This window comes from Nematolebias whitei, chromosome 7 (genome assembly GCF_014905685.2).
Source record: "Nematolebias whitei isolate Nwh7 chromosome 7, NemWhi1, whole genome shotgun sequence".
NCBI lineage: Eukaryota > Metazoa > Chordata > Actinopteri > Cyprinodontiformes > Rivulidae > Nematolebias > Nematolebias whitei.
In genome coordinates, this window is record NC_056504.1 from 15,630,957 (window position 1) to 15,646,525 (window position 15,569).

The window sequence follows — 15,569 nt, forward strand, 5'->3', positions numbered from 1 at the left end:
CCCCCCCCCCCCCCCACACCACCAAAAAAAAGAACTAAAAAAAATTGCAAGGTATATTTGCATTTCGGTGAAATTGCACTAGTTTTCGTGATCAATTATTATTTAGGTTCTAAGGTAAAAATCTACAAATGACTGATGACTGATATTTAAAATATGTATATATATATGAATGTTTCTGTTCAGAGCCCTGAGATGACTTCTGTTGTGACTTGACGCTAATTAAATAAACTGAATTGAACTGATTCAGCAAACTGAACTGTGATTTTGCAGGTGCTCACTATATATTCTTTATACCAAAAAATTTAATATTTTCAAAACAGACGTGATTATTTAGGATCAAAAAGCATGTAACTGCATTTTCTTAATTTGCAACAAGTGACGGCTTCCGTCCATAAAGTCTGTCATGAGCAATAAATAAAGCTAGAAAAAAAAAAACTTTAGTAACATTCATTGAAAATATCTCTGCTTCACAGAAATGATAAAATACATTTTGTTGTGAATTAATTTTACATATTTAAATATTTAAGTTTCCCCTACCATTGCATAAGCAGGGTGCCGAGAACCGAGTGCCCTGCCTACCCCCCCCAACACACACACACCCCGTCGACAACTGCCGGCACTGACGTAGCACTAAGCTAGCGGTGCGCAATACAGATGCGCTAGCTAAATGCTACAAAGGGCGCTCAGTTTCCCTCATGCTGAGCCGTTTACCCCCCGCCACTCAAAAACTGTCAGTACAAACAGCACACAACAGCAGACGTGTCTCCTGTTGACATGATGACATGCTTTGACCGCTGTCATAACTGCTTGCAGTTCTAGTTTCTTTTGGAGTTAGTCATCTAAATGACTGTAAATTAAACAATTCTTTAAATAAGAATGTTTAGTTTGTCAATCTATTAAATCAATAGCATCAGAAGTCTCACTTTGATATGAATCCTCCACTTTCACATTTCTTGCGAGCTTCTGTGTTTTCAGGGAAGAGCAGCTCCGGTCGATGCAGGACATCAACCAGCACTGAGAGCTCAGCTTGGACCAGCGGCCTCAAACGGTCCTCCAGGGCAGATACTATGTCCTGAAGAGCAGAGTGACAAAACCAGAGATTACAAGAAACCCAAGACATTTGTCTGAACAGAAAATCATTGAATAAGAGGTTGACATGCTTCTCGTCAGTTTTAATCTCTATGTTTGCATGTTGAACAAAACTTGAAAGTAGGGAAAGTTCTACTCTTAAATGTTTTAATGAAAATACAAGTCTGGTTTTTATATCAAAACCAATAATACATGGTTTAAAAATATTCTCCTCCTCTGTATTCTCTTTGCTTTGTTGTTGCTGTACAACCTGGAATTTAAAATAATTTGGGGCTTTTTTATTTGTCATCTCCATTTTAAAGAAGTAAAAAATAGTGTGAAACAAACAAGAAATGGAAATATAGAATTGGTGGATATCCAACTGGAAAAAGACCCTGAGGAAGACCCAGGACACCATGGAGAGACTATGTCCAGGGTGTCCTGGGAATGCCTTGGAAGAGGTGGCTGTGAAAATAGATGTCTGAGCCTCCCTGCTCAAGATGCTGTCCCTGCAAATTGACGTAAAAGTGTAAAACACCATTTTACGTGACAATTTTTGTTAATGTTTTTTTTTTTTTATGTCAGTGTTATTCTGAATTTAAAGTCTTATTTTTCAAATATCAAAATCATTCAAGGTAGACTTATTTTGATAAAATAACAATACAAGCACATTTTATGTAGACCAAAATAGTTTTAACAATTACTTATTTGTGATTTTTGTAAATAAATAACAGAAGAGAAAGAAGAGATTTTATTTCACATGATCTACCATTAAGTTGTTTCTCTCAACACTTTCAGTCAAGTTGGCTCATAATAATAAAAAAAAAAGGTTTCATTATGACAAAAGCTGGTTTGGTGGCTTCATGAAGAGATGTCTGATAAAGATAACACAAAGCATCAGAAAACAGAAAGCAGTGAAGTACAAAGATAAAGGAGAAAACAACAACTGGGGGAATCCTGATATGCTTTGTCCAGGGAGGAAGTCAGTAAAATAAAAAATAAAAAATAAAAAATCTACATTTAAATCTATGAGAAGATTATATAGAAAGTGTGTCACCAAATAACTTGTTTTATTTAGAACAAACTGAGCATGTCTTCCCAAGCCAGTGTTTTCTGTGTGTTAAAATAACAAGTGAACTAAAATCAGGCAGGTCAGTGATTTTACAGACTTCCAGTAAAAACTGAGTCATGTGTTACAAGAATGGGGGGTGAAGCAACTTTTCTTTTTAGTGCAAACACGTTTTAATGGATAACATTACAAACGGCTTCTGAAGAACTGTGTATGCCTAGTGTTTACCAAAAGCATTACATCACTCTTGGTACATTGCCAGCAGAAACGACTTTGGTACAGAGACCTAATTAACCTATGCAAGTCAAACAAACCATTTTACATTTATGCAACTTTTTTTTTTTTTACATATAACTAATTAGTATAAACACAATTGACAGTGTGACTTCTATTTACTGATCAAAACAAAAACTAAAGCGCTGCATGTGCATGTTCTGAATTTGGTTATTTAGAGTATTTGTTACAGCACTCCAGTTGTGCTGACAGATAAATAGATTGCAGTATTTTCCCGTCTTAAAGATCTTAAAGATAATGGAGCTTAAAATAGCACATAACTGCCTCATCTCCTCCATCAACTGTTCAGGTTTTTAAACACAGAAAACCTCTAATAAAGAACTACTAGTTTAAGGTATCAAGCATTGTGTTTTATTAAAGCTGCTCTTTGATCAGTAAACATCATTAACGTTAAGTCTCACTATTGTTATCGCATGTCTCTGCAAGCGAAAGAACAATCACGTTTTCCTGTTGCCTGTGTGTTTGTTTGTGTGTCATATTACTGAAGTGTCTCATGAACCATTGGACAGATTTCAATGAAATGGAAGTAGTATTTGATGTGCATCTAAAACTCTAACATTTGGAGTCACATCATTCAAAACGTCCACCACAGCTAATACCCATTTTTCAACAAGTGTACAGCATATGGTGCATCATTTACCCATCAACAAACTACCGTAGTACACAGTAATACAGCAATATATAGCAATGGCTGGAACAAGCAAAGAGCATATATAATCTCTGACCTTTATTTGTGATCTTGACTTGGAGCTGGGTGATGAAAAATGTATATGACACTCCATCCAGTGATGATGAATATGTGGATGAAGTTTTATTAAATTTTCTGGAGCAGGTCACGACTTAAGGGTGGGACAAGAGAAAGTTGGCTGTATTGAGACTATTCTGTAATATGTCCACCTGACGGGCGTAAAAGAATGACTAGAACTAAGTCAGTTTGAAAGATATGAAGGTAAAATGTTCTGAGGTAGCAAATAAAACTCAACCCACAACATATACTTTGAGCACAGTACACAATATTGCATTAAATTTGATTTAATTTAATTTACAAAAACCAAATCAATTCTAACTTTGTCATGTCCCATTCTAAAATTATCTTAGTTTAAAAGTGAGACAAAAGGCAGCAGGCCATGTGCATCTTTTTACGAAATGCTACGTCTTTATAACAAAATAGTCCATGCTCAATAATCCAGGTATACAGGTCCTTCTAAAAAAATAGCATATTGTGATAAAGGTCATTATTTTCCATAATGTAATGATAAATATGAAACTTTCATATATTTCAGATTCATTGCAAACCAACTGAAATATTTCAGGTCTTTAATTGTTTTAATACTGATGATTATGGCATACAGCTCATGAAAACCCAAAATGCCTGTCTCAAAAAATTAGCATATCATGAAAAGGTTCTCTAAACAAGCTATTAACCTAACCATCTGAATCAACGACGTAACTCTAAACACCTGCAAAAGATTCCTGAGGCTTTTAAAAACTCCCAGCCTTGTTCATTACTCAAAACCGCAATCATGGGTAAGACTGCCGACCTGACTGCTGTCCAGAAGGCCATTATTGACACCCTCAAGCAAGAGGGTAAGACACAGAAAGAAATTGCTGAACGAATAGGCTGTTCCCAGAGTGCTGTATCAAGGCACCTCAGTGGGAAGTCTGTGCGAAGGGAAAAGTGTGGCAGAAAACGCTGCACAACGAAAAGAGGTGACCGGATCCCTGAGGAGGATTGTGGAGAAGGGCCGATTCCAGACCTTGGGGGACCTGCGGAAGCAGTGGACTGAGTCTGGCGTAGAAACATCCAGAGCCACCATGCACAGACATGTGCAGGAAATGGGCTACAGGTGCCGCATTCCCCAGGTCAAGCCACTTTTGAACCAGAAACAGCGGCAGAAGCGCCTGACCTGGGCTACAGAGAAGCAGCACTGGACTGTTGCTCAGTGGTCCAAAGTACTTTTTTCGGATGAAAGCAAATTTTGCATGTCATTCGGAAATCAAGGTGCCAGAGTCTGGAGGAAGACTGGGGAGAAGGAAATGCCAAAATGCCAGAAGTCCAGTGTGAAGCACCCACAGTCAGTGATGGTCTGGGGTGCCATGTCAGCTGCTGGTGTTGGTCCACTGTGTTTTATCAAGGGCAGGGTCAATGCAGCTAGCTATCAGGAGATTTTGGAGCACCTCATGCTTCCATCTGCTGAAAAGCTTTATGGAGATGAAGATTTCATTTTTCAGCACGACCTGGCACCTGCTCACAGTGCCAAAACCACTGGTAAATGGTTTACTGACCATGGTATTACTGTGCTCAATTGGCCTGCCAACTCTCCTGACCTGAACCCCATAGAGAACCTGTGGGATATTGTGAAGAGAAAGTTGAGAGACGCAAGACCCAACACTCTGGATGAGCTTAAGGCCGCTATCGAAGCATCCTGGGCCTCCATAACACCTCAGCAGTGCCACAGGCTGATTGCATCCATGCCACGCCGCATTGAAGCAGACATTCATGCAAAAGGATTCCCGACCAAGTATTGAGTGCATAACTGAACATGATTATTTGAAGGTTGGCATTTTTTGTATAAAAATCACTTGTTTTTCATTGGTGGGATGAAATATGCTAATTTTTTGGAACAGGCATTTTGGGTTTTCATGAGCTGTATGCCATACTCATCAGTATTAAAACAATTAAAGACCTGAAATATTTCAGTTGGTGTGCAATGAATCTGAAATATATGAAAGTTTCATATTTATCATTACATTATGGAAAATAATGACCTTTATCACAATATGCTAATTTTTTGAGAAGGACCTGTACAATCCAACATTTTTCAGTCAGATCATCTAGACAGTTTCTCTTTTTGTGCTGAAACGTTTCGCCTTCAATCCGGAAGGCTTCATCAGTCAAGGAAACACACAACAAAACTGATTCTTTCCCCAACAGCTTACTCCAAAGTGGAACAAACCAGTTATGTTGGTGCTAAGATGGGCTCTTTGGCACCCCCCCCCCCCTCCACCCACCCTTGAGCAAGGACTTTGTTGTGTTCAACCAGTTTGACACGGCTGTCAACAAGGAAGAGGGACGGCAATGGAGGAGGGGGCGTGCCAAAGAGACCATCTTAGCACCGACATAACTGGTTTGATCCACTTTGGAGTAAGCTGTTGGGGGAAGAATCAGTTTTGTTGTGTGTTTCCTTGACTGATGAAGCCTTCCGGATTGAAGGTGAAACGTTTCAGCACAAAAAAAAGAAACTGTCCAGATGATCTGACTGAAAAATGTTGGCTAGGTCTTTACCTTTACCCTGCTTTTGCATTGATGATTTTTTTTTTCTCTTCAATTTTCAATTACGTCTTCTTATTTTCACTGGGTTACTGTTAGTTGAGACGTCTGGTTAGATAAAAAAATGATGCATAAAAGAGTAAAACCAAAACAAGTGGAGCTACCAACCTGCAGCCTCTCAATGATGTTTCTATAGTCTTTAGAGGTACACAGGCTAGAGTCTCGTCTGGAGGTATTCTTGGCTGATAGTCTCCAGTTGAGAATGCTCTTCTGCACAACGTTATTGGACTTCACAAACAAGTTATTCACTTGACTGTCGAGATCCACGGGGATGGCAATTGCTCTGCTCTTTGCTGGAAAATAAATGTGCTAGTTTTACCATTACCAATACTAACACTAAGAGCTTACACAGAAATCAGCAGTCAGTGTTAGCTTGCTGCTTACCCACGTCTGAGAGTACTTTAATACAAGCCTCGACTGAGGCCTTCTGAACAGGGTTGAGCCAGTTGCAGTGGTATACTCTGAAGACTCCCTGAAGCAGCTGCACAAATACTGGCTGACGAGTCTAGAAGATAAATAAAAATGAGAGGAAAAACATCAGGAAAGACTGCCTGAGATAAGAGGATAGACACGTTTAGAAAACAACTTTTCCAACTACAAAGTAATGATTGGTTAAATTCAAAACATGGGGGTACTTTGTCTTTGTGGAAAGGCCAACGAGTTCAGGTCCAACAGGTCATCTAAATATTACTTTTGCATACCAAACACAGGACATCCAACCAATGCTTAAAAAATAGAACTGATGTCTACCAGCCAACAGCCCTAAAACGCAACAAATACCTCTGTGAGCTTTCCGAGAATAGCTGCCTGGTACAAGAGAAAAGGAAAAGTTTTGCTGTGTCACGATTTATTGGTAAACTTTTGCACACAAAATACTTGGAAAAGCCACAATCCATGGAGGTAAACCCACATTTTCTATTAAACTAATTTTAAGCATCACAAAACAGGCCATCTGGTATTGAGCAGATAAATATAATTAATGTACAACCACAATGTTTTTGCTCAAGGGATTTAGAAGTCTACAGAGGATAGTGATCATACTTTATCGGAAAAGTCAAGGGGAACCAGACATGGCTACCAGAAGGTCAAAAGTTTGACGTGAGCCAATGATGCATCAATGAATCATGTGCACCACATCCCAGCAAAACCTTGTGCAACACGCCCACAGCTCTAGGAAGATGCGCTAACAAAGCAGCAGAAACACAATAAAAATGTCTTAACATTCAGAGCTAGATGATGCGGAGCACATCAAAAGGTTGAAGAGACTTTTTTATTTTGTGTATGTGGAAGGGGTTGAGGGAGGGGAGTTATCACTTACATACATATGACGAGCCATCTGTGTAAAGGGACAAATGTCATTATATAAGCATAATTTGTGTGAGGTGGGTTGTCTCTTTAAAAAACTGTTTTCTTCAGGAAAACGCATGTACGAGCCAGTCCACACTTACCTGCAAGCTTGTGCTCTGGTCAGAAAAGGGAGAGCTGAAGAAACATGTGACAATGCTCATGACTGTCTCGGTTACATAACGCTCCAACATGGTATCTGCATGCTTCCTGTCACTTGTGTTGTTGCACACCTACAAAAGGACAGAGACGGCAATTGCGTAAGGCAAAGCCACTTCATGGCACTGCCTGGATATAAAAGACAGGTAACATAGGTTCACTACTTCCTTTGCAGCCAAAAATCACTCTCACACACCATCATATATATATATATATATATATATATATATATATATATACTGTATATTAAAAAAAAATAGCATTTTCTATCTATTGATCACAGTGTATACAAGCTATACACTGATGTTCCTTTTGGCTGAGGGACTTGAATAAAGAATGTTCAAAATTGTCAAGATGTGTTTTTCTAGACTGGAATTGAGCAGGAAATGCCTTAATATTTTGGTGCAAGATATTCAATTATGTAGGAGTTACAGAGTGTAAGTATGGAAGAAGTTTTCTTTCCTCCCTTTTTTTTTTTTTTGCTTGTCCCAGACAGCACAGACTGATTGATCCTGGTAAGTGGAGCACACACTTTTTGTCCCACTCTCCTCAGGAAGGAGGTTGAGAAGCATTAAGTGTAGAACCACTAGACTGAGGAACAGCTTATACCCTGAGGCTGTTAGACTCATGAATCTCTAACCAGAATAATCACTGTGTAAAAAATCACATCATGTTGCTGCTGATCTGTTTCATGTTGCTGCTGATCTGTGTCATGTTGCTGCTGATCTGTTTCAATGTTGATATGTTCATGTGTGCTCATCTGCTCACACGGACTCATGTTCATGTTTGTGCTGATGTTCAACGTAATGTTTTATGTTACGAGTGTTTAGTGTATATTTAGTTGATGTTTTTCTCAATTCATATCTTAGATGTTATTACCGTTTTTCTTTTACATTTTATTGTTGGATGTAACTGGGACCCTGTGTACATAATTTCGCTCCACCACATGTACCACATGAAGTGCGAATGTCAAAGAAACTCTGACTCTGACTGACTCTGACCTGTCTCACGCCAAGATGCAACCACACACCAAAATGGAAGTTGGCATGTTGCTTATTTTTTAAGTTACTCAGATCAAAAATTTAAAAATATAAATATATAATGGCAGTCATCTTGTACATTGATGTAGCAGCCCAATTTTCGATGGTGAACTTTCTTACATCTAGATGTAGCCACGCGCTGAAATAGAAATTGGTACCAAACTAATTTTTCAAGTTTTCATGCACACAACATGCAGACTGACAGACGAAGAGTATTTCCTCTTCGCCCTGCGATGGGGAAAAGTCCTAAAACAGGAGTGTCCAGTCTTGGTCTTTGAGGATCACTATGCTGCATAATGTTTTTTTTTTCATTTACCCTTTATTTATCCAGGTAGTCTCATTGAGCCACGAGAACTAATTTTCAAGAGACCTGTTTAGAGAGCAGATGGTGGGGATTAAGGGCCTTGCTCAGGGGCTCAGAGTGGGACGAATGAGGGTGGAGGGAGGTGTGGGTGTTTCACCGTTTCCACCCACATTTTGATGTTGATGGTACCTGTTGATGGTACCGGGAGGTGAACTTGCGACTTTCCGATCACAAGCCCATCTTCTAACCTCTGCGCCACCACTCCCCCATGATTTAGTGGGGTTCTCTGCTATAACACACCTGATTCAATGGTTAAATTACCTATTTTTGTTCTGCAGAAGTCTGTTCATTCATAATTTCAAATCTGTTGTGTTGGAGCAGAGAAATAAGTAAAACATGGAGGATAGTGGCCCAGAAGGACCAATATTGGACACCTCAGGCCTAGAATTCCTTAAAGGAAAGCAAATGCAAAGCAAAGCAAAATAACATTATACAAAACAAATGTGATAACAAGAGAAGTCACTCTCATAGTCTGCCTTCACAAACAGGCAGTGATTTCACCACCTACTCAAGTGTCTGGCGCCACCTACTCTGATTGATTACTTTGCTTCTTTGAAGTTAATCAACGTGCCGGTGCATGATAGTCACATGACCAATTTCAGTTGCTCTAGCAAGAAAGACAATCTCTCAGAGACTCATTTTAATTTGAGTCTAAAGTAAAGACTTTAAATTGAACTACAGTGTTTTTTAAATTGTGTTGATAGTCCAAGTAAAATCAGAGTTATGATCAATAATCCACGCCACATCCTTTTTTGAAAATCATCATCATATCTGAAGCGCGTTAGAGCGAGAGGCTGCAGCAAAGAAGGGACAAAACACCCCCATCACCCTCTGCTTTCACCTCCCACCCCCATCGAACAAACAACCTCCCCACTCTGTCTTAACCAAGGCTCCAAGTTATTTGACAAGAGACAAAAAAATCTACAGGAAGAAGAAAAAGATGCAAAAGTTGAAAGGAGTTTGGCAATATTGACAGCGAGAGCAGGAGTGAGTCACGAGGTTTGAGAGATTTGTGATATTTGTGATATTTAGCGTGTTTTAAGTTTTATAGTTAGTGTAGTTTAGTGTGTTTAGTCAGTTTTAGTGTGTTTTGAGTCAAAACGACGAGACGATTTTTGAATGTGAGGAGGATGGAACCGCAGATTCAGAACCTTTCAGGCGGAGGACAGGATCATGAAGGAGAACAGTTTGCGTCAGACAATGAGGACTGTGCTGATGAAGAGGGTGATCATGATTTGTTTTAAAACAGGAAGAGTGGACCGAGCCCCACTAGGAGGTCTGACTCTACAGAGGAGGTGGTCCAGAATCACTCTGACGGGGCCAAAATGAACCAAGCATCAGTTCTGAGTTTTGGAGAACAGAGGAGGATGTGGACATTGACGTACTAATGGAGGAATTACACCTTTTTAATTACCTAAAATAAATCTCATGTCAATAAATAAATAATAAACTGTAGTGTAGGGTTTAAAAAAAAAAAAAAAAAATCTTAAAGCATTTTTAAAAATCATTTAAATTAGATATTTTTCATTTCAGGCTGAGACAGCTCTAAAATACTAAAATATTTAAAACTAGTATTTTTAGTCAGTTAAATAAGGTGGTTGATTTTCCCCCTGAGGAACATGATGAGTCAAAGTTAAAAGTTAAAACAGTCTTATTCAAATGTTCACAATATAATGTTTTTGATCTTGATGATCGTGTCTGTAGTTACAGAAAACAAAGTGAAGTTTATGAGCTGCATGCATTCAGCTGGGACTGCTGCAAGATAAAGAATAAAGACAAATGTATTGTGAATTCTTTATTAGATTCTTGAAATTGCATGTTATCTCTACAAAATTGATTGACAGCTGCTGCTGATTATGACTTCATAACTCTTTTCATGCCTGTGATGCAGGTGAGACATTTCCCTCAGTGATCAGAGTTTAAACAGTCTGCGTTCACGAACATTTCCACCAAACAGAACATCTGTGTCGATGTTGGAAATGATTCCAGCCTCCTACCGTTAGCCGTTAGCCTCCTACTCAAAAAGTTACTGAGAAGGTTGCATGGTATGTGTAGTTTAAGACTTTGAGCACCTACCACATAAGATTTTAGCTCAATATTGAATAAATTAACTGAAGTATAGCCATTTTTGTGTTGGCTAAGGTCACCTAGCTGTGGCGGCCATCTTAAATTTGATTGAGCCCAATTCAAAAGTCAAGTCAGTTGTAGATGCATGATTCCCTTCTGAGATTTTCATTCAAATCAATTAAATGTTTCATGAAACAGTTGCTTACAATACAACGATACAGACAAGTGAACACATATGAAAAGGTTAAACACAACTATTCACCTTTGCTTTTGGGCAGCAGAAGATAAATATATTTTGGCTTACCCTACAAATGTCCACCAGGAAGTTCTCAAATAGCTTCCACATGTGGTTGGATGTATAGATCTCCTTCATCTCCACCTCTGTGTCCACATAACAGTGATTAAGGAAGTTGATATAGGCAATCTTCACCTGGTAAGGCAAACAGAAAATCTAACTGAATAAAAATAAATACAAATGTTTATTAGAGACAAACGACACTTAGAACAGTTTTATAACATTTCTGCCCCATGCTGTTCTAAAATAGTAAGACATTAAAAAAAAAACTAAATCAATTTAAAAGCCACTGACATGTTTAGCTAACATATAAAGCATAACAGTACTCTCATACTTTCAGCAGCAACTGTTTAAGAAGTACTGAACTCAAAAAGGTTCTGTTACTAACATAGCCTGGAAAGTTTAGAGTCCACCAACGCATCAAGCATAAAGAGCTGTTCAATTCACAGCGTTGCTTAAGGTCTGACACGCCTACGGACTGAACTACAGTATAAGGACTTTCTGCCAGTGTCCTCAACACATCCAGGTATCCTGATGAGAAATTCCTGGAAGTCTTCACCGGACAGTTAGAACTAAAAAGGACTTTTGATGAGAATCAAACTTTTAACAGAAAAAAACCCAAGACTTAAATAACCAAAAAATAAATAAAAAAGACCTACAAATTTGCTGAGTCGTAAGTTGAGACGATTGTCTTTGAGAATGAGAGGATTTCAAGGAGAGTAAAACCCAACAAACATGAAACAAAACTTGGCTTTATTAATGAAGGTTGGACATACAATACAGTTGGAGAGAGAAAGAAGCCGTCTTACGCCTTTCTATCCATCTGTGAAAACGAATTGTTGCTCAAGAGGAAATGAACGTCAGACACGTTTAAATTATCTGGTTCAGGCCGACAAACAGAATGAGTAGCGTGGTCAGAATGTGGTCGTATAACCTGCTAAATGTTTGTCTGTTAATAAAAAGAAGTGATTGCAAACTGAGAACAAAACCAGTCAACATGGCCACATAACAGAAAAACAGTCAGTACAAACAGTTTTCATGACAGTGAGTAATTACAATCTTTATTCTCATGAAAATAAAAATACGGTTTGATCGTTGGATTTATAGGTTCAATCTCTGGCCCATGTTTATCTTCAACCCTTTTAAAATATAGAAAAATCTCAAGCTATTGTAAAATATTTTGAATGAATTGTGCTTACAAGTGTCTTTACTTTAAAGCAGTGGTTTTCAAACTGAGGGGTGCAGCACCTAATGTTACAGTCAGAAGTGGGCAAGTGACCACTACAATGTTATTTTAGGTCCTAAGAACATTGTAGACAGAACTAATGTTTAAACATTGACACTTTGACTTATTTTGAGTTACACAAACTGGGGTTTTAATGGAAATTAGATGAATGAACCGCATGCTGTGTAGTGAGGACAGTGAGTTCACTTCCTGCTGTTCAGCCGACCCGTGACCTGGATGGAAGTGATGACAAACAGAAAAGGAAGTTTCTCTTTTTCATGAAGGAAACGATTACTGGCTGGAGGAGGTGTCACCGAGGTAAAACAAGGGACGAATGGTCAGACTGATAATAGTCAAGGTGAGTAAATCTGTGTAGGACATCTGACAATAATTCCCTGATGATTTGTCTTTAGAAAATGTCAAACACTGTTTACTCATGTAGATGAACAGATGCTGGGATGTATTCATCATTTAACGCGGATTCCTCATTTTTCTGGACTGAATAAAACGTGCATTGAATTTAAGGAAATGCAAACGTGAGACGTCATTTAAATTTGACCCATCAAAATGAATGCGGTCATTTATTTACAGAATCAAATTTAACATCAAACATTTACATTAATTTGGCAAATTATGAAAATAACAACAAGCAATCAATCAGGAAAAATCATACGGCCATGATTTTTCCGTTGCTGCACCACAGACATTTATAAAACTGTACAACTATGATCTTTTGCCCACATGAATGTGGGTGAGCATTTTACACAGACATTTCTAAATATCTGGAAGAATTTCTACTTGATAGAAAAGTTTAAAGATGGGAAGAAGTTTAGAGGGAGTAAAGGATGGGGTTTGAGGGAAATTGAATGGTCACCAGAACCGACACTCTCCATCAGAAGCCCAGCTCGCCTCGGTACGCTTGGTAGGAAACTTGACCCATTACCTTTCTGATGATAATCAGCAGATATGGTGTTCCGTTAACGCTACCGGTCCAGCGTCTCCTTCGAATGGCTGTAGCCCGTCAGAAGTAGTGGCGAGGCTCTGTTCGACACACATTCACCTCAGTGGAAAATGTTATAATCCCATGGAACTCGGAAGAGCTTTGTTGTCATGTCAGGAACTCCAACAGCACTCCATCAGAACTCCAGAACTCTAGAAGTCTGACAACTCTCCAACTCCGTGAACTCTGTAACTCCGTGAGTCGTAAGTCACTCTGGGTACCTGTGAGTCCGTGTGAGTCTGTGTAGACCAGGAAGTACTGACATTTTAAAGACTCTTTCCCGGTTCACTTTTTGGGATTTTTCATTGGTCAGAAACGACCAGAAGGGGTGTGTTTTTGTGACGTAATAGGTTAGAGACAGCGAGAATTGTTATGGGACAGCTCAGAAATGTTCTCACAGACCGAGAGGGTTTGTTGTGGCGTGTTTAAGAAACAGGTGCAAAACATCTCTATTTACGTCTGAGAGGATTCTAAAACATGACAGTTTTAACATAACAACTTGTTTTTCGTTTGACTGTAACCTTGTAAACGCACACACTTGCTCATTCAAAAGCAGAAATCAGAAAAATGCATAATTACTCTGCAACAGCTTTTAACATGAGAATAAAAATCATTACTCAGTTAATAAAATTGATTAGTTCACTGCAACATCTAAAATGGTTTGAACTAAGACACTTTGATTATCAACATTTGTAAGATAGTAATGATAATAAAAAGAGAGTGTTCTTTTCACTTGAATCTTCAAGAAAGAAAGTCTCAGGATGGGTGAACCTGTATTTATGTATTCAAATACATGAAATGACAGTTCCTGTCCCACAAGGTTCTAAAGGTCAAGAGTTTTGACCTTAGACTGGGTTTCGACGTAGGCCTAGTCCACTACACTCACAATGTGAGCCCACGTTTCAGCGTGGACCAACTGAGATTTGGAAAGAAAAAAACGCTGATTCAGAAAGATTAAAAAAACCTGTTTGTGTCTAAAATCTGACCAGACGAATTAGAAAAGGATCTAGTTGAAACATTACACCATAGTAATATTTGTAAACCATGTAATTTTTTCCTGAAATGAAAGAATATCCTGAACAGAAAATAAAAAATCAGCGTCAGTGAAGATCAACATACTAAGCCTTAGGGAAGCACAATACTATCGGCATGGTATCGGTATTAAATATCAGACATAGGCCATTCCATCAAAAAAACTCACCGATACAAAAGTCTTCTGTTTTAAGTTATTTTTTAATTTAAGAAACTGTCAAGTATATCTATTAATGAACTACTACTTATGTGCTTTTCACTTGTGAACAGGTTGAGTTTAGATTTGTGAAAATTTACAAATTTGTATTGGTCGAGTGTTGTCATTGTGTTAGAGAGAGTACATGTCATGAATAAATTTGACATTAAACATAATCCAAGTTGAAGTGTTTCATCATTTTCAGACCCCTTTTTGGCATCCGCATTTGGTAGCAGACCAAACTGACAAAGACCATGCTGAATAATGTAGTATTTTAATTCCACAGCAGAGAAAGTTATGTAGTCTCTGTAAGCAGGTCTAGGAATTAAAAAAAATAAAAATAAAATTAGTATTGATATCGGTTATCGGCCAAATAAGTTTTAACAGATCGGCATATCTGCTAAAAATCCAATATCGTGCATCCCTACTAAGCCTCAAATACTGTGATAAAATGAGATCAGCCCTCATTTTATAAAAGGCTGTTTATACAAGTATTTATACAGGTATTTATACAGGTATTTCTGCCACATGTGTGTTTGTGTTTTGCGCAGATTGAACTATTTTTTTCTTTTTAAAGATAATACAGAGAAAATAGATTCAATGAAGGCAATAATACAGGGATAATGTAAACATTCATAAACTGAAACTGTTGGGTTTCTGTGCACAGTTTGGACTTTATTATTATTTATCTAAAAGTGGCTGCACATTTTGTTTTACTTCTAGTTCTGATTAATCAGAAGCTGATGGTGTAGTTTGCCGTTATTGCTTTCAGAGGTTCTGCTGGATTGTTGAAAATAAAAGCGGTCATGGCCAAAAGAGTAATCTTTAGACAAAATGTCACAAAAATAACTTTTTTCTTTAACTAAGGCAAGATAAAATAACTGGGCTAATCTTTGGATGCATTTATTTGATTACAGTTAAATATCACATTTTATTTTAGTCTTGTTGAGCCACAGTAGGGTCTGTGAACTTTTGTTCCTCTGTAAGTGTGCATATCATGACAAGTACTACTGACAAGTACTACTGCCTTAAATAAATAAAACATTAGTTGCAAAAATAATGTCTCTATAAAGATACATGCTAAT

At 38.1% G+C, this 15,569-nt stretch overlaps 1 protein-coding gene across 1 annotated transcript in view; it reads right to left on the bottom strand.

Annotated features, from left to right (window-relative positions):
* LOC119412161 (inositol 1,4,5-trisphosphate receptor type 1) overlaps window positions 1-15,569 on the bottom strand; it is a 125,434-nt gene that overhangs the window by 64,043 nt on the left and 45,822 nt on the right. Inside the window, exons 31-35 of the mRNA XM_037679138.1 lie at window positions 11,041-11,166; window positions 7,187-7,339; window positions 6,147-6,267; window positions 5,871-6,055; window positions 924-1,072 (exon numbers count right to left, since the gene is read on the bottom strand). Coding sequence (XP_037535066.1) covers window positions 924-1,072; window positions 5,871-6,055; window positions 6,147-6,267; window positions 7,187-7,339; window positions 11,041-11,166 — 734 coding nt within the window. The remainder of the gene's footprint in view (window positions 1-923; window positions 1,073-5,870; window positions 6,056-6,146; window positions 6,268-7,186; window positions 7,340-11,040; window positions 11,167-15,569) is intronic.